Raw genomic sequence first — 19,382 nt, 5'->3', positions numbered from 1 at the left:
CTGGGGTTGGCCCAGGTTCCTCCCGCCTTTTGGGGAGAAAGGGCCGATCTCACAGGGCCGGCTCCAACAGCAGGTGAGAAGTGTCAAAGCTGGAGACGAAGGGGATTCTGAAATCCCCATGCCTCCCTCTAATTAAGTGGATGAACGAGGCAGTTTATGAAAAACGGGAGATTCGACATCTAAATGTGACATTTTTATCTCAGGCAGCTCTGAAGCCTTCAGAGGTATTTTTAAAGGCGAAACGTTCTTAAGCCAGCCATCTCTTTCATCTAGGAGTCCTGGTCTGTGGCGGCCAATGTTCAGAAGGCGAGCATAGGTGTCGCCGTGTCTATTTCTGACAGTCCCGGGTTCCCGGGCACAAAGGGGAAAGGTGCAGAGGAACGAGGGCGCTCTTTAGAAGAGCCAGACAAAAGGCGAGGCTTAATGAGATCAGCTGCACCCCGAGGCCAGCTGAGCAGCAGCCCTGCCCTCGCCTGCCGCTCCGATGAACCCCATCTGGAACCCGCAGAGCTGGGCAGCCTGTGCTGGCGCTGTGGCCGGGTGAACTGAAGAGAGAAAGAAAAGCCGTCCCTTCTTGGACTCAAACCCCCTCACATTCAAAGGCACGCAGACAGAGTTGCTTCTGAGGTGAAGCTGGCAGCTGGAGCGGGGAAAGGGAAGGGGAAGGAGGAGGAGGAAGGCGGTTAACTCTTTGGGGACAGGAGAGGCAGCCTCGAGGGGCTGGGCAGGGGAGCAGGACATTACGGACCCTGGCCTGTGAGCTCCCGTCAGTGCGCTTTTGTTCCCAATAGCTCAAGTCTACACTCAAGACTGCCCTGGGGCTACTGTAGACACCTTGCTGCAAGCAAAAAGAATGAAGGGCCCGCTCCTTTTTCGTAGGTCAAACAACTCTGAGAGGCAACCTCCACCTGAGTTCCCTGCAGGAGCAGATGGAAGCTACTCTTGGTCTAAGATCATACCTTCTTCATTTGGCTTCTTCCCTCTCCCTTTCTTTCCTCACTCCCTTACTAGCCATCCTGGAAGCACTTGCTTACCAAATCACTTGTAGGCACCTTCTCATCTCAGGACGCCAGCCCAAGACCCTTCCTGAGAATGGATTTGCTCTGGTGGTGGTAGTGTGTGTGTGTGTGTGTGTGTGATGAGTTATAACTCCACCAACCGCTGCTTCACACATGCTTGCCCCAGACAAGGCTCATCCACACCATCTTACGTTTTCTTCCAGCGAGGTCAGCTGCTCATCCAGTCTCACTTGGTCTGTCCCGAGAGGAAATGTCCCCTTCTCTCTGTCAGGGGGGCCAGGTGGGAACTCCCAGGGCCCTGTGGACTCTGCTATCAACTCCTCCGTGGCATTGATGACTTTCAGGACTTCTGTGGAGATGTTGCAGAGAGAAACAGCAGAATACTTCTGTTTGGTCCAACAACGGAAGGAGACAGAAGACAAGAACAGCACATTAACAACGACGTGGAAATTCTCCATTATCATGGCGCTCATCATGAGATTGCTTCCACTGGAACAGACACAAACGCGCCAAAGGAACGAGAAGCTAAGCAATCTACACAGCAGCGGGGGCTCATGGGAGGCCTGATTTGACGTGGCCTGGCTTTTGAGGCTCACGCTGAATTATCTCAGAGTCTTAGGAAGGGAGGAAGGAAAGCTCAAGAGGAAGCTACATGTCTTCTGCCCATTGCTGAGAATTTTATATCCATCACCTCACTTTCTGGATGATATTCTGCTTCCTCCACAGAGCTTCACAGTGTGGTCCAGTGGGCAGCTTTCTGGACAGGGAGTTAGGAGACCTGGGCTCTAGATCTGGCTTTAACTTCATCTTGTTACAGGACCTTGGCCAAGTTATACCCCATTTCTGAAACTCAGTGTGGTCATCTGTACAATGAGCGTGTTGGAAAAAAGGTTGGAAAAAAAGAGTTCTACTGCAGGGTCTTGCTAGCCTATTTTCTGGTCCATTCTTCCTGGCTCTTCCAGCATAGAGGCTGAATAGAAAAATACTTCATTTCTCAGCCTCCCCTGCAGCGAGGGGCAATCATGTGACATAGTTCTGACCAATGAGCCTGAAGGGAAAGCCTACTGCAGAGGTTTCTAGAAAAGCTTCTTTTTTTCTAACAGGTGAATAGATGCAGCTGATGCTCCCCTTCCCTACTTCTACCTTGATCACAGATGTGCAGTTATGAGAAAGGTGAGGATAAATACCAAAATGCTGAGTAAGGTGGATCAGAAAGACTGGGAAGCCCAGATAGCATTATCCGTCACTACCTGCTCCTGAACATCTTTGTTACAGGAGAAAAAGAATTTCCTATCTGTTGAAGTCACTCTTGGCCACATTTTCTGTTATTTATGGCTGAACATATTCCTAACAGACACAGCTGCTTCTAGCTTTTACATTCATTCATGGCTCCAGATCTGGGCCAAGGTCATCAATGGAGCAGAAGTACTTCAACCCCAAAGAATTGTCCGCGCCGAAACCGATTTGGCTCAGTGGATAGAGCGTCCATCTGCGGACTGAAAGGTCCCAGGTTCGATTCTGGTCAAGGGCATGTACCTTGGTTGTGGGCACATCCCCAGTAGGGGGTGTGCAAGAGGCAGCTGATCGATGATTCTCTCTCATTAATGTTTCTAACTCTCTATCCCTCTCCCTTCCTCTCTGTAAAAAATCAATAAAATATATTTTTTTAAAAAATTCTGCCTTAACTCTGGAAGAATTCATCTTTACACTACGTTCCCTAATAGCAAACTGCTAGATTTGGAGATCTGTAGTTTTCTTGCTAAGTCTTCATTTCACATTCTTTGCTTCTATTATGGGTGGAATTAATTTCCATTTTACCCCTCCACTTCCCCTCACCGGGATTGAGATTTATCTGCAATTTAGTTGATGGCACATTAATGGCTAAACTAAAAACTCCTGACATAGGGAGTTCTAGCTTGAATCCCAGAACCATTTGAGCTGTATTGTGTAATTATGCTGAGTGATGTGGATCTATGAGCAGACCGGCTGCTAACAGACCTTCTCTTAGAATAGAATGGGTTTTAATTTTTCATTTATTTGCAAGATTGAGGAATTCTCTTACAAACTCTCTATATATCTCAGGCAAATGTCCCTGACCTCTGATTTATCCAGGTCTTTATTGCTGCCTGCGAATCCTTTCTGTCCACATTATTTTCTCTTCCATTCTATAGCTATTTCAAACCCTCTCCACAATCCTGAAACTTCAATGCCCTTATCCCCTCACTTCAGAAGAAAAACCCACCTTCTAGTCAGAGAGCTAGAGAGAGGAGGGGAAAAAAACACAACATAAAAGAAAACCTCTTCAACTTCTTGACATCAAATCTCCCCACTGGCTAGTATCTGGACCAATCTGTCTTTGTTATTCCGATGTTTTCTGGACCTCATCCCTTCCTTTCCCCCAAGATTCCCTTACGGCTGGACAATTCGGGTGTTTTAATCTTTTCCTACAATACAAAAACAATGCTTGATGAACTGCACTGTGATACCCTTGGCTGCTTACCCAATTGCTCTCCTTTAGGATAAATGAAGGAAAGTATGATTGCTGGATCAAAGGGTATGTAGACTTTGATGGCTTTGAGTAACCAAGTTACCAATGATTTCTTCTTTGACCCACTGGCTATTCAGGAGTGTGCTGTTTAACTTCCACATATTTGTGATTATTCCAATTTTCCTCCTGCTATTAATTTCTCCTTTCATAACATAATGTTGGGAAAAGATATTTGGTACGACATCAATCTTCTTAACTTCGGTAAGAACTGTTTTGTATCCTAACATATGCTCTCTCTTAAAGAATGTTTTGTGCGTCCTGGAGAAGGAAGGATACTCCGCTGCTGTTGCATGGAATGTTCTGTTTGTGCCTGTTGGGTTCATTTGATGTTGGGTTTAAGTCCAACATCTCCTTAGTGCTTTCCTGTCTGGATGATCTGTTGAAAATATTGAAGTCCTGTACTATTATTGTATTGTTGTCTGTTTCTCCCTTTAGATCCTTTAGTGTTTGCTTAGTATATTTAGGTGCTCTGATGTTGGGTATATATGTTTATGATTGTTATGATTGACGAATTGGCCCCTTTATCACTCATGCTCTCTTTTGATTTTCACTTGCATAAAATAACTTTTTTCCATCCCTTCACTTTCAGCCTATGTGTGTCCTTAAAGCTGAAATGAGTCTCTTATAGGCATATAGTTGGGTCTTCTTTTTTTATATACATATCCATTCAGCTACTCAATATCCTTTGATTGGAGAATTTAACCCATTTACATTTAGAGTGATTATTGATAGATAATCCTACATGGCCACTGTAAATTATTATTTTATTATGTAGTTGGAAACATTTGCTAACAAATTGAGGATTTTTGAATCATTATTAACCAGTGAGTTAGTATGTAATTTTTTAGTGATATCTGACTTTTGGGTCAGATTCAGACCAAGATTTAAAATAAATAAAATGAACTTGGATACTTTCAATTTTTTAATGCTAAAGAACAGTTTAACTAGTATGGAATTAACTAGAACTGAGAACATTTGATGAGTCTGTTTTGAAAAAGTGGCGTTAGAAGAAGTTTAAGTTTAAAAAATGTGGCTCTCAAAAGAAATTTCAATCGTTGTACTGTTGATATTTGGCTCTGGTGACTAATGAGTTTGCCAACCACTGCCCTAGGGCAACCGTTAAATAGAGAGTTAGAAAAGAGATATGACTTCCTCCATAGACACATGGCCTACTGAGGTCAGCAGAGTCTGTAGGCTACAAGTTAGTATCTAACACCATATTCACTTCAGCACCAACTAAAGATCAAGTCGCTCTTCTGAAATAAAAAGCTACCCGAGAGGAAGGACAGCCAGTCCTCTTGTGGAGGGCGAGTTATTTGACAAGGGTGAGCTACACGCAGACCATACTTGGTTTTATGTCAACACTGTCATGTCAACAAAAGTTGGTCACAAGCACACAAAGCTTCAGAAGCCCAAGGCTCTGCGTTTTCTCAGACAGCATCAATAAGCCTGCCTCCCCGACCACTGAGCAGCACGTGTTTCTCTGTGACTTGATGTTAGTCAGAGGGGAGCAGCCATGAGAAGGTGCACAGTGACATTGGTTAGTTTAGAGAAGTCTTAGTATTATTCCCTGAAACTGTAAATATGGGAGCTATCAGCCAGTCTGTGATGTCTTTGTGAAAATAAAGCACAATGACTCAGCCAGTTGTGATAAGAACTGACAAACAAAGACACTTTAAATAGAAATGTTTTCAGGACACTGGATGTAAAAATTTGGCGATAACGCAAAAATCTACTAACGCAAACCCTCAACAAACATTTATGTCCTAAAGATTTGACACACAGGACATCATTTGCCATAAATAGTGTCACAAATGATACTTAAGTCAGGAAACAGAGACCTACTTAATCCACTACATGCGATTTTGAAGCCAGAAGGGCACTTGGGGATCGCTGTTCCATGCCTAGGAAGATTGGGGGGGCGGCGGGGGGGGGGGGGGGGGGAGACGTGGACTGGCGAGCGGTTGTGGGATATCCAGCCCCTGAATGTGGTCTCCAAGCTCAGGGCGGGAGTACTTGGCCCACCTCAGCGCCCCTCTTTCAGGAACACAGCACCTGCACACCTAGAGGCCAATGGTTCTAAGAACCAATGCAGCCAGGACTCAGTTTCGGAACCACTGGCAGGGCCACCTGCCCGGTGGTAGAGGAGAAACGAGAGCTTGCTTACTTCTGGGCTCTGAGGACCCGCTGGTTTGGAAGGCTGACTCCTGAGGCTCCGTGGAACAAGCCGACTTACAGAAAGAACATGATCCTTTGGGGACCCAGTTCTCGGGAGGCTTCTGGACGGGCCCCAAGCTCCAGAAGCTCATTCTTCAGCGAGTTAAAATGCAGGCATCAATGACCAGCCTTGAATCATCACTGGGCTCCCAACGGCCAGCCAGAGTGAGCTGCCTCCAGGGCCAAGTCTGCTCACAGCAAAGGGCTGAGTCCAATCAGGAGAAAATGCGTTTATGAAATGGCTCTGCTACTGCTGGACAGGAATCTGAAGCCCTAATTCCTAGGTGGGTTTCCACTGAGAACACTAAGCTACCACTGGTGTCACTGTGCCTGTGGGGAAGTGCACATCCCTCTGCTTGGCTCTCAGAGAGCAGGTCAGGGGTGGAGGCAGGAGGACCAGTGGCGTCTGGATAAAGCTCTCTACAGAAGCTTGGCCTGGTTCCTCCTGGTGCCTCACTTTGACCACTGAGCAGACGAAGGGAGCTCATTCACCCATGCACATGGGTGACCAGGAACCTGCTGGTGCAGATGGCATATTCTCAAAACAGAAAGAGACTGATTACACATGCAAAGAAATCTAGAAGTTTCCAGGCAAGAGCTTCTCTTGAGTTACAGATGAGGCAGCTCGTTGTGAAGGAAGGAGCTGGAGATTTGAGGCCAAGTAGGTGTGTGGTGCAGCTCCAGCTCTGAAACCTGCTAGATGTGGGTTGGGGGAAGTGCCTTCCTGAGTATCTACTTCCAAGGGTTTTTACTAAATGAAGTAAACAGAGGCCACAGTCAAGTGCTGGCCTCTTTCCCCTCCACTGGAGGTATCAGGGGTTTCCTGACACTGACGTGGCCAAGTTCAGAGTGAAAGTACCGGAAGAAGCTGCCGAGGGAGCCCAGGCACATGGAGGAGGGGGGGGCAGAGCACTGACCGGAGTTGGGGAGTCTGGGATCCCTTTCCTCCGGTGGTTATCAAACAACATTGCTTGGGACGCTGGCTGGTGGGTGGGGGTGGGGGAGCGGGAGGAGGTGCTTGGGGCTCTGGGAACCCTGGGGGTAGCAGTGCTTTTAACCTGTTTAAAACTCTGGAGTTTCACATATGGATTCTGAGGCTCAGACAAACAAACACAGTTCTGCAAAGTGCAGCAGTAAATGGTCCAGAAGGCCACTTTAACACGAAGACCACGCGTGGAGCTTCATCACTGACTAAAAGAGGGATGGGTAGATGATCCCAAACCACAGACAGAATTCCCCAGGGTGAGGTGGGGATAGCCCTGCTCCCCACCTATGAGAGAGATCACAGCACGAAACTACAGACTTGAGCCCGAAGGGCTGTGCCGATGAAGGATAGTTCGTGAGAGTTGAGCGGTCTTGGGAGCCTTCCGTAAAACACAACCCTGGGTTCCTGACTGAATTGCTCAGAGCTCATCCCGGAGGCTCCCCTGGGCTCCTCTAAGAGCACGGGGAGGACCATTTTAGAGGGAGCTCTTTGAGGACCCCACCCATCTCTGTGCAAATACAGAACCTTTCCCCAGACCCGGCTACAGACACCGAGCCCTTACCTTCTTCAGCTCTTCCTGGATGCTCTGGCTGTTGTCTTCAGAGGACAGACTTTCTTTCTGATTCTCGGACTCCGTCTTGGGCTCGGACTCCTGATCCTCCCCTGAAGAAGTCTCCTTCTCGCTCATTTTCATCGCCAACTCGAACAACTTGTTTCTCACTTTCTCCTCCGTGGTGTCTGTGTGGGCCCAGGGGTGCTGGATCTCATTGCCAGGGTCGGTCTCTGATAAGTCACCCAACACCTGAATGAAAACCGGAATCGTGAGCTGAGGACGCCTCTCCTACAGTCACGTGGTTCGTCCCCAATGGCATCCATGAAGGAAAGTGACAGTTCTATGACCTGGTCTGCTTTCTCGACAGATAGGCTTTTACTTTTCACTTTTATTTTCTCAAACACATGCATCTGTCTCAAACACTTGGTTAAAGGGTTTGGACAGGTGAGCATCTGTACTCAGAAACACGTTGGAATCCATCAGGATTTTTTAGGCACAAAATACTTGCTGAGCGCCCAGCCTGGGCAGTACTGTGCTGGTGCTGATAAGGCAAGGCTGAGCAAATCTGGCCCACCCCTAGAGAAGGAGGCACAGTCAAACCTTCCATACTAACCGTCATGATGGCGTGTGCAGAGAAGTGGGTGGGGAGGGAGGGATGCTCTGACAGCCACTAAGGGGCACTTGCTGGGAGACACTGGGGATTAGGCAAAAGCCTTCTTTGTGGAATCAATGTCTGAGTTGAGAATCAAAGTATAGCAGCTACCTAGCTAAAAGGCAGAGAGGGAAGAGCAGGATTCTAGGCAAAGATTTTGAGATGGAGCAAGGTCCTTGAACATCTATAAGGAATTCCCTTGATAATTACAGTTCTAGCTTAGTGATGACACTGACTGGTGCCTACTCTCCACTTGATGAACATCTCCTAGCTTCTCTATGAGCAAGTCCCTGACAAGGCCTGGGAACTCCAGGAGCACATGGAGGCTGTGCCTCTCACTTATTCTTGGCCTTCATGTGGACATATGTATATGGAATGTTAAGCTAACCCTCAGCACACCATCAGGGTCTATTAGACTCAACTTTAGTGTTTGAGTTTCCTCGTTGAGTTGTTCAGTCTATAAGGCTTGATATCGCATGACTTGTATTATTTTGTGAATGGCTTCCAAAGAATAAATAGCAAATTTAATTTTCCTATATAATAAAGAGGTAATATGCAAATTGACCATCACTTCAACACACAAGATGACCGCCCCATGTGGTCAAAGATGTCCACCCCCATGTGGACACAAGATGGTGGCCACAAGATGGCCAACAGGGGATGGCAGATGTGGGCAACCAGGCCTGCAGGGGAGGGCAGTTAGGGGTGACCAGGCTGGTAGAGGAGGGCAGTTGAGGGTGACCAGGCCTACAGGGAGGACAGTTAGGGGTGACCAGGCCAGCAGGGGAGCAGTTAGGTGTCGATCAGGCTGGCAGGGAGTGGTTAGGGGGTGATCAGGCTGGCAGGCAGAAGCAGTTAGGGGCAATCAGGCAGGCAGGCAGGCTAGTGGTTGGGAGCCAGCAGTCCTGGATCATGAGATGGATGTCTGACTGCCCATTTAGGCCCAATCCCACTAAGCCTAAACGGGTAGTCAGACATCTCTTGAGTGGTCCCAGACTGGAGAGGGTACAGGCTGGGCTGAGGGACACACACACACCCCCATGTACAAATTTTGTGCACTAGGCTTCTAGTATTTTAAATAAAATAAAACATTCTACCTTGCATTTACTACATGGGTTCACTGGGCCCTTTTGTAACTCTAAGGTTCATGCAGGATCTTCATGATCTAATTTTTCCCACCTTTTGAAATATTTTGCTGTTTTACCACCCTGAGAGATATTTTTCATGATTACTCATCAGTTATTCCCAATTATGCCAGAGACTGAGATAATAATACGGAAGAAAAGAATTGCCTCGAAGAATGATTCAATAATGAAATAAATCATCACCATTTTGAGTCGGTTTTTAGCTCACTGCATATAGTTGAGAATTCAAAATTTCATAATGACAAAGAGAAGAAATGGACAGAGAACAATGCTTCACAATTATTAGGTGACTCAGAAGATGAATTGGCAGAGGAACACAGCTCTCCAGACTTTAACAATGATGGTGAGGTTGACTGCATGAGTAAAATCTTAGGCCAACAGTCTTCAGTGGAAGGGTTCTACGTGACTTATCTGAAACTCAAGAATCCATGAGCAAACACTGTATTCATGAGGACAAGAAAGTATATTTTCACTTAATCATTCGACAGGAAGAGCTTCATCACACACATTTGCAACCAGAATCTGGACCATCCTGTTTTGTGACAGTTCTGGCCTGGTGGCTCAGTTGGTTAGAACAAAAGGTTAAGGGCTGGCCTGGTCAGTGTGGCTCAATGGTTGAGAGTTGACCTATGAACCAGGAGATCACAGTTCGATTCCTGCTTGGGGTACAATTCTGGGGTTGCGGGCTCGATCCTCTGTGCTAGGCATGCAGGAGGGAGCTGATGGAAGATTCTTTCATCATTGGTATTTCTATCTCTCTCTTCCTCTCCCTTTCTCTCTATGAAAATCAATAAAAACATTTTAAAAAAAGAAAGAGACCTTGACAACCTGCTATTTAAAATAATAATAATAATTTTATAAAAGGTTGCAGGTTGGATTCTCAGCCAGGGCACATACCTAGATTGCGGGTTTATTTGGGAGGCAACCAATTCATGCTTCTTTCTCACACTGATGCTTCTCTTTTTCTTTCTCAAATCAATGAAAACATCTCCCTGGGTAAGGATTAATCAGCTTAACAATAACCCACAACCTTCGGACCAACTTCCCTGGGTAAGGATTAAAAAATAAATAAAATGTCTTTTAAAAAGCTTTCTTATGCTGAAACCGGTTTGGCTCAGTGGATAGGGCCTGTGGACTGAAAGGTCCCGGGGTTCAATTCCGGTCAAGGGCATGTACCTTGGTTGATGGCACGTCCCCAGTAGGGGGTGTGCAAGAGGCAACTGATCCATGATTCTCTCTCATCAATGTTTCTAGCTCTCTATCCCTCTCTCTTCCTCTCTGTAAAAAATCAATGAAATATATTTTTTTTAAAAAGCTTTCTTAAGCAAGGTACAAAATAATTTAAAAAAAGCAAATCTATATTAATAAAAGCATAATATGTTAATTAGGCCAGACAGCCAAATGACCTTCCGGACAACCTTACGGACAAAGCCTGGGCTTTAAGGGCCGAGTCCCTTGCATGAATTTCACGCATTGGGCCTCTAGTAATTGATAAATTATTATTAAGAAAAATGATAGACAAATTATTAGCAACAAAAACTTTTGCATGCAAAATGAAGTTAAGGCAAAAGTGATAAACAAGGAGAGAATATTTTCAATGTGTAACCGTCAAAAAACTAAAATGTACAATATAATCACCAAATAATACTCATTCAGAAAAATCAGTAAGAAAAAGGCAAGTGGTCCAATAAAATAATAGAAGGAGATAAGTGTGTCTTCCACAGAAGAAAAAAAATGCAAATAGCTTTAAATATTGCAAAAAATGCTCAACCTCAGTCGTAACTATGAAAATGTTAACTGAAAAGAAATGCATTTCCCCCCTCACATAAATTGGTGACAGTTTCACAGACTGACAGCACCAAGTATTGTGGACAAACATACTCAAACAGTGCTTGGCCGCGTGAATTGCTATGAGGTTTTGGGAACTTCATTTGGCAAGTACTCATTAAAACGAAAGCTCCATATACCTCAAGTCAGCAATTGTACTTCCTGTACTTGTATGAAGAGCCTTGCACAGTGATATTCTATGCAGCATTGTTTATAACACCAACCTCTGAAAAGTCTTGAATATCCACCTTTCTGTGAAATGGATGGCTGGTCCCTCCCCACCATGGGGAGTGGAGAGCCCAGGGGGTTGGGTGGACGCTGGGAGCAGCCTGCCCCCAGGGGGAAGCCTTCCATCACTAGCAGTGCCTAGCCTTCTTCATGCATGCCCAGAGCTATAGGAAAGAGACTGACTTTTGTCAGGTTTATTTGTGTGTATGAACTCCCTACAGGCAGTGCACCCTCACTGCTTGCACCCCGATGGATTGCTCCCACTCCCACACTCCCGGGGAACACGTGATGCAATCTTTTGCAGGTACGACGAGCAACAGTTCTGTGTGTGCTGACATAACTTACTGTTAAGAGAAAGAGGAAGAAGAATACGGATAGAAAGATGCTGGTTTTGCTAAAACACACAGATGCATTTACAGAACTATATTTCTAGATGTACTATATGCATATAAATGCACAAGTACAATGGTAGTCATTTGGGGGAAGATGGTGGTAAAGGGAGATGATATCTGTGTTTTAAAATTTATACTTTAAAAGTATGCATATATATTTATTTATTTAACTGCATACTTTTATATACATGAGAACTACTAGTAAACTAAAGAGAAGGGAGGATCCGGAGACCAGAGTTTTGAAGTGCCCGGAAGTGCAACGCCATCGCCACCTAGTGGAGAGGAGAGGACACTGCCAGGGGAGGCGGACACAACACTGGTCCCAGCACCTTTCTCCAGGCGCTTGCCTTCTCTCTAGTGACGCCTTGCAAAGATGAATACCAAAAGGACTTCCAAGCCACTTCAGAATAAATAGAAAGCTCCAGGCACCTGCTTATGGTGCTCGTGTGGCATTTCATACCTGCACGTGTGCAGACGACCCTCAAGAATATCCCTGAGGGAAGTTACAGTTTCGGGAAAGCAGTCTGCCCTTGAGCTAGATAATAATGATTCCCAGCTGCACAGAACTTTATATTTACTCTATCGGCACAACAACCCCCGGATCAACTTTTAGTGGTCTTGCTTTACATAGAAAATGAGAGCTTACGCCAAATAAGGGCCTTTTTCTAGGCACTATACTCACAGGTCAGGTAGCACTGACGCCAAATTCTATGACAGTCACTTCCCTCAACCCTTCTTTGAAGTGGGTTCTAATATTAGCTCCATTTACAGGCGGGAAAGCTGAGGGCTAGAGGGATGCTTTGTCCAAGTCATACAGCTGGACTTGAACCAGGAAGGTTGACTCTAGACCCCAGGCCCTTCCCCCTACGCCGGTGCACTTGCATGCACAGGATTATCAGGGGAGTTCATGGCCACAGAGATGGCTGGATCCAGCAGGACTGGGATTGGGCCTGTGAACCTGCATTTCCAACAAGTTCCCCGATGCTGCTGGTCTGGGGCCACACCTTGCAAACCCACCTTGAACTCTTAAGCTCTCAGTTCCGAGGGGGCCGTGGAATGCCAGAGAGTTGACGTGACCTGTCTATGTCGCTCAGCTACTCAGCAGCAAACACCATGATGAGAATCTGGGTCTGAATTCCTAACCCGGACTCTCTATGCCACCCGTGCCTGAGGGAGGGCACATCCTCCCGGAAAGTGTGTGCGCGCGTGCACGCACCTAGTTTATTACCTGGTGGGCGCTCAGCTCCTGGGAAGGGGCGCTGGGGGAAGACGGCTCCTTGCTTGGCTCCTCTGAGCCCACGCGGGCCCTTCTCCACCTCCGGGCCCGCCGGTCTGGCGCATGCGGGGCCTCCTCAGACTCGCTGCTGTCCGAGGTCTCCCTGCTGGCTGCCTGGGGATTGAAGTTCACGTCCAGCTCCCCCTGAAGGTGCATCTTCTCAGCCGCGGGGGTCCTAGGAGCCTTCCTCTGCAGCCAGGACAGCCTGGCCCGACGGTGCCCGGTGTCCCGGGAGGAGCCCGTGGAGGACGTCTCTGAGTCGGAGCACGTGGCCTCGAGGTGGGGGGAGAGCCTGGAGGGAGCAGAGGTGGCGGAGGGGGCTTGGTCCAAGCCTTGGGCCTGTGTGGGCGGAGGCTGGGGGTTCCTGGGCAGATCCTGGGGCCGTGGGCACAGCGTGCTCAAGGCCTCACTCCAGTCGAAGTCCTCCTCGCTGTCGGAGCCCATCTCATCGTAGGCGGAGGCCACGCTGGAGGCAGCCTCCAGGGCCTGGAAGGCGCCACCCTTAGGTTTGGCCAGCAGGCGGGCGGGGGGCAGAGCGCCGTCCTTCAGGGCCACCCAGTTCCCGTCGGGGCTCTGCAAAACGGGGGCCCGGTCTGCAGGCGGGAGGGAGAGAGAGACCAGGGAGGCTGTTATCAGCTTAGAGCAGGTGAGGTTGCCACCTGCCACTGCCCCATGACTGGCTCCTGGGGTCTTGGGGAGCAGCCGCTCTAGGAAGTCCCTAGGGGCACACCTAAAAGGAGACATGTTTAAAGGTCCCCACGAAGTCCCCGGAGGCCTCCCAGGGCCCCAGGGCTGCACAGACAAAGAGAAACTCAGAGATCTGACTCCTATTCCACATCCACCTGGGGAGATGGTCCCCTCTGCCTCCGAGAGTCGCCCCACTCCTGCCCTCGCTGGCCTGGGCAGAGACGGGGAGAGGGGAAGGCTGCTGCTGGCAGCCTCAGGGCCTGGCTCTTTGGCTTTGGCTATGGTTTTGTCTCTTAGATCCTCCTTTTCCTCATTGGATGGGAGATGACTCCATCACCTGCCTATCGCCCTCACAGGTTAGCACACCTGGCCCTCAGCAGTTGCACAGACCTCACTCACAACAGCCTTGACAGATGGCGCGGGAGGCAGCCCGGTGCCTGCTCCTCTCTTCCCTGCCTTTGGCAATCCCAGGATGCCATGTTCCCCTGGGGAAGCCACAAGTTGGCCAACATCTTTCTCGGCAAGAGCACAGACGTCTCGGTGAACACTCAACCCTACGAGAACCTTGGTTGTCAAGCTGCCTCATGGGAACTGCTCAGCGCTGCACCTGGGCTCCAAGACCACGTTCTCTTTGTCCACCGGGGACATCCTCTGGGACCCTGATCCTCGCCACTCCCTCCTCTGTCCAAATTCTCACCCTTTCCTGGTTGTCCTGACGGCAGTCAGCGAGCAACTGGGGGCAGGGACCATCCCAGGATCTTCACGTCCCAGCTGTGCATACAGGAGATGCTCGGTCAAGGTCTCTGAGTGAGCGTGTGTGTTTGGGGGGATCCAGGAGCTGCTGTGAGTGCTGTCAGGACTGAGGCAGAGTTGCTGTGGTTCACTCAGCCCCCAGTGCCCCCAGCACTGATCCCAGCTGTGGACTGTCAGGCTCCAGGGCCAACCCTGCCCCTGACGCATAAACAGAGCTGCTGACAACAGCCCAGTGGTCATGAACCTTCTACGATGACCTCCACCTCCAGGCCGCCTCTGTTCTGCATCGCTGCTCCGCTAAGGCTGAGCCACACCCCCAGGGTGATGTGCTTCCTGCTCTACACATCAGACAGCGGCCAGTACCTCTGGGATTGGCCTGGACATTTCAGCAAGCCAAGGGCCCAGCATTCCTCAGGAAAACCAGTGGTTTTCTACACAAGCCCTTTACTTATTATTTATTTTTCGTTTTCCATCTTCATCCTGAGGGATGCATGGATGTTTGGGCTGAGTGTGAAATGTGTGTGTGTGTGTGTGTGTGTGTGTGTGTGTGTGATATTGTTGAACTAAGTTTTATGCATACATAGATGTACAGATGAATTATAAGTAGGTGCCTTGTTTTACCGAATATTATGTACACAATCATGTTTTGAAAAGCAAAGCCCTCTGCAAATGTGTTTGGAGTGCTCGTAATTCAGCGGGGAACTGTTTTGTGAAGTGGCCTTTTATTTTATTTATTTTTTAAAATATATTTTTTATTGCTTTCAGAGAGGGAGGAAGAGAGAGAGAGAGACAGAAACATCAATGATGAGAGAGAGTCCCTGACCAGATGCCTTCTGCATGCCCCCGACTGGGCATGTGCCCTTGAACAGAATTGAACCTGGGACCCTTCCGTCTGCAGGCCAGTGCTCTATTCACTGAGCCAAACCAGCTAGGGCTGGAGTGTCTTTTAGAAGGTTTATAATAAGTGTACAAGTGTATACGTGTGAATCCTGAGATGCTGTTCTTGTCACTGCTGCTTGTTTGATTTTTAGGTGGAGAGACTCTCACTGCCAATTTGAAAAGGCTGCGATCGGAGCCACGGCGTTTGCATGTGAGGGCCAGGGAGCTCCCAGCTGTGGGGTCCCAGACAAGCCACTCACCCTCCCTGTCCACACGGGATAATGGCAGTGCTCAGTAATGCCGTGCGAGGAATCAATACAATAGGGCCCGCAGATGGCCTCTGTACCTTGTAAAGCGATTCTTAAAAGTTATTTATTTATTACTCTTTTGTGAAGATCTATTATATGATGTTCTCGTAGGTCCTGTGGAACCTAAGAGTCCCTTCTCTGTGAGAATATTCCATCCAGGTGAGAGAGGAAGAAAAAAAAATATGAATGAATGAACGGATGAATGAACGTGTGTCTGTTGGGCAACAGCAGGGGGAAGAAAACATATCTAGAAAGGGAAAATGCGCTCAAGTAAACCCAAAACCACACACATACCTAAGGAACACTTCATGTGCTCACAGAATCTCTGCAATTTCTACTGACAGGTCCTAAAAGGTTAGCATGGAAAAAATTTCTTTCGGAAGGTCTTCAGAATAACTGTTAAAAAAATACTTCATGTTTCTCATTCTTTGCACTGTGATAACAAGGGGATTGGCTTATATAGCTGTTAGTGAAGTCTTTGCCCTGACAGAGTACAAGGGACTGCACAATCCTTGAAAGCATGGTGGGTATTTTGCTGCTAATTTATTGTTTCTGTTGAGGAAAAAGGTTGAGATTTGGGGGGATAACATGGGGTGGAAGTACTCTCTATGGCTCCCTCTTGTGGGGACAAACATTCCTAGCTTCCATCCCAGGTATGCACATTTAGGTGAGGAAGGAACTGACCTGTGTGGGGTGGGGTGAGCATCTTCATCCCACAGTTCTGGGGCCCAAGAGACCTTCCTGACCTGGGCATGGAGCTTCCCGGCCCTCAGCTGCTCCCCGGTGATCCAAGCAGCTGGCAGCCTTCTGATGTGTGTGTGTCTCTGAGAAAGGGACTCAACTGATTTGGGCCCCTAAGGTTGGGAGGGGTCACATGACTTGGCAGCTTAATAAAGGACTGTGTGTGATGGATGTTGCAGAGGGAAGTTCAATTGCCCTGTACAGAGGTGGGGCATTCCAGGAGAAGGTGCAGGAAGAGGGAACAGCAATGCCCTCCTCCGGCGTGGCCGGAGGGGGGGGGGGGGGGAAATCATGTCATCCACCCTCACTTCCGTGACAGAGCCATGCATTTTCCCAGTCAGGACTACATTTCCCAGGATCCCCTGCATCAAGGTGGGGCCATGTGTTCTTGCTCATGGGATGGGAGTGAAGGTAGTGCATGTGTCATTTCCCTGCTGAAGTGGTTAGACAGTAGGTCCACTGACTTCTCTAGGGGACGGCAGAGCCACAAGGTCGAGGAGCCTCTGAGTCTCCTGCAGCCAGGACCCTGCACTGCATGGCTACCCTATGAGAACTAAAACTATGGCATCAAACCACCTAAAGGTGTGGTTCCCTTGGCATAGCAAGTGTCACCCTAACAAATACGCCAGGCTTCAGAAAGGACACGCTTATAACCAGACACCGGGGCCCACATCCCTTTGAACGCTCACATGTCTGCTGGGTTGGATTAGCGTTCCTGGCCTGTATGAGACATCCTTCCCCCTGTCCACGGGCCAGGGACCAGTCCTCGTCTCCGTCCACTCTACAGGCAGCGGACAGAGTTGCACACACATGTCCAGGAGCCCCGCACTGTCCCACGGGTCTCACAGAACACTGCCCATGCTGCCCACAATGGGCACACGCTGCTCAGATGGCAGGAGAAGAGCTAAGCAGTCACGTGGCAGCCAGAAGCCTCAGAACAGCACTGCTCACCCACCGGCCAACGAGATCCTGCTTCAAACACTCACCTGCCTGGTCCGGACTGTCCAGGCTCCTCCAGCTGGGCCACGCCGGCTCCTCCCGGGGCTGCTGGCCCAGGCTCCCCGGCTGCCTTGACGCAGCTTCCAGCGAACAGGTCTGTAGGGCATCTCCTCTGGTGGGGGAGAACTCGGGCGGGGACCGCTGTGGGAAGGAAGGAGGGGAAAGGGTGACCCCAGGGGGCACAGGCCCCGGGAGGAATGCTGTGAGCTTTGGGGCTGACACTGCGCAGCGTGGAGGAGACGTGACGGTGTGGGCTTTTCTCGCATTCTGGTTAAAAGCTGCTAAATCAGTACCTTCAGCCATACCCTGGTAGAAACGGTTCCTGTTTATACCACTGCAAGCCGGCCAGCCTGCAGTAATGGAACAGACAGAGCCAGTTCTCACTGGGCTCCGGATCCAGCCATCCCCCCCGCCAGTGTTTCTCAGGGCCAATTGCATGCAATAAAAGTAAAAGCACCTTTTCCTTGGAGACTCCAAACCTGAGTCTCAGCAGTTAGACAGTAAGCAGTTAGTCAGTGCTGCAACAGACAGACAAGTGAGCCAAGGATGACCCGCCCACAAGCCCACAACTACGGTGGCACAGTCCGAGTTGGCTCCCGAATTAAAGAACGGAAAATAAAAGCCAATCCAAGGAGAAGTGGGAGAAATGGGGTTTCCAATGACTGACAGGAAACTTGTTGCAACTGTATGTTTAAATATGTTATAAACATTATCTATAGAGAATTTAAAGCTCAAATGTTACAGACAAGGAATTTCATCCAACAGAGACCCATGGTTCTCTGGTCATCTAACGAAGGCATTCTCTTTCACTGGTGATTTAGTTTCTCCTTTTATATTGACAAACCGAGGAGGGAGAGGCCAGGGACGAGGCAAAGTGGCCGAAACATCTAGGAAACCAAGGACCTTCTCTAATGCTCATCCAACCGAGCAGTCTGTCTCCACCTGCTGGCATGTGATAGAAGTGAAAGCATCTTTTCCTGGAAGACTCCGAACTTAAGTTTCAGCAGGACAGACAGCCACAACGTAAGTGCTGCAAAAGACAAGGGAGCCAAGAATGGTCAGACCACAAGCCCTATGCCTGGTCCATGCAACAGCCAACGCCTCCTCTCCTACCACGGGGCCAAGGAAGGCAAAAGGAGGTGCTAGGAGACAAAGGAGAGTGCTTCCGGGGAGCTGTGGGCAGGCCATGGGAAGTTAGGGGGACGAGGCGGGGAGCTGTGGGCAGAGTCTGGGTTGGGGTGGGCCCAGGAGGGGAGCTGTGGGCGGGGCCTGGGTTGGGGTGGGCCCAGGAGGAGAGCTGTGGGCGGGCCCTCGGTGGTTTGGGCTGGACTCAGGAGTCAGCTGGACCTGGGCCTTTGCTGTAATACCTTGGTCAGCTAACTGAATTACTTTTTAAAAAATGTTTTTTTTTCCAATCACAGTTGGCATTCAATTATATTAGGCTCCTGTGCACAACATAGTGATTAGGCATTTATATAACGTATGAAGTGGTCACCCTGATAAATCTCGTGCCCATGCGACACCACACAACTTCTCGACTCTTCCACAGACCGTGAGCTCCCTGAAGGCCGGGAGAGTCTTTTAGGGGGGTCCTCAGTCCCATGTTTGTGAATGTGTGGGGCTCAGGCCTGGCCTGGAGGAGCTCACAGCCTATTGCCAGGTACAGTGTTCTGCGGGCTCACAGGAGATACTTTCTATCCCCATCTCTAAGCTCCTCACTGTACTAAGTAAGTCGTGCAGAGTGTATGTTCAAAAAAGGGCGAAGTAGCCTGGCCAGCGTGGTCACGGTTCGATTCTGGTCAAGGCCACATGCCCGGGTTGCAGGCTCAATCCCCAGCAGGGGGCATGCAGGAGGCAGACGATCAAGGATTCTCTCTCATCATTGATGTTTCTCTCTCTCTCTTTTCCTTTCTCTCTGAAATCAATAAAAATGTATATTTAAAAAAAGGGGGGAAAGTAATATTTAATGTTTCATTTTATAATGGCCCAAATAGTATTTGATGCATCTACATGTGTGTCTGTAGGAGGTGGCTGGGGTCATTTTGATGAGACAATAATGTCCCCCAAGATACAAAAGCCATGGCCAAAAAATAGAAAGTCCCCCGCTGGTCCCAACAGGGGAGATGGGATATACATTCTTCATGGGAAAGCTGGGGGTGCCAGGCTTTTATAA

General features: G+C 48.7%; 1 protein-coding gene across 2 annotated transcripts in view; it reads right to left on the bottom strand.

Annotated features, from left to right (window-relative positions):
- MYRIP (myosin VIIA and Rab interacting protein) overlaps positions 1-19,382 on the bottom strand; it is a 140,811-nt gene that overhangs the window by 12,128 nt on the left and 109,301 nt on the right. For both annotated transcript variants that reach the window (XM_084902844.1, XM_084902845.1), the window contains 4 exons: positions 17,197-17,350; positions 12,795-13,435; positions 7,332-7,571; positions 1,211-1,405 (listed from right to left, as the gene is read on the bottom strand). In XM_084902844.1, the coding sequence (XP_084758970.1) occupies positions 1,211-1,405; positions 7,332-7,571; positions 12,795-13,435; positions 17,197-17,350 (1,230 nt within the window). The remainder of the gene's footprint in view (positions 1-1,210; positions 1,406-7,331; positions 7,572-12,794; positions 13,436-17,196; positions 17,351-19,382) is intronic.

Source organism: Pipistrellus hanaki (genome assembly GCF_964339955.1).
Source record: "Pipistrellus hanaki genome assembly, chromosome: 13".
Taxonomy (NCBI): Eukaryota; Metazoa; Chordata; class Mammalia; order Chiroptera; family Vespertilionidae; genus Pipistrellus; species Pipistrellus hanaki.
This window is presented reverse-complemented; position numbering and strand designations above follow the sequence as displayed.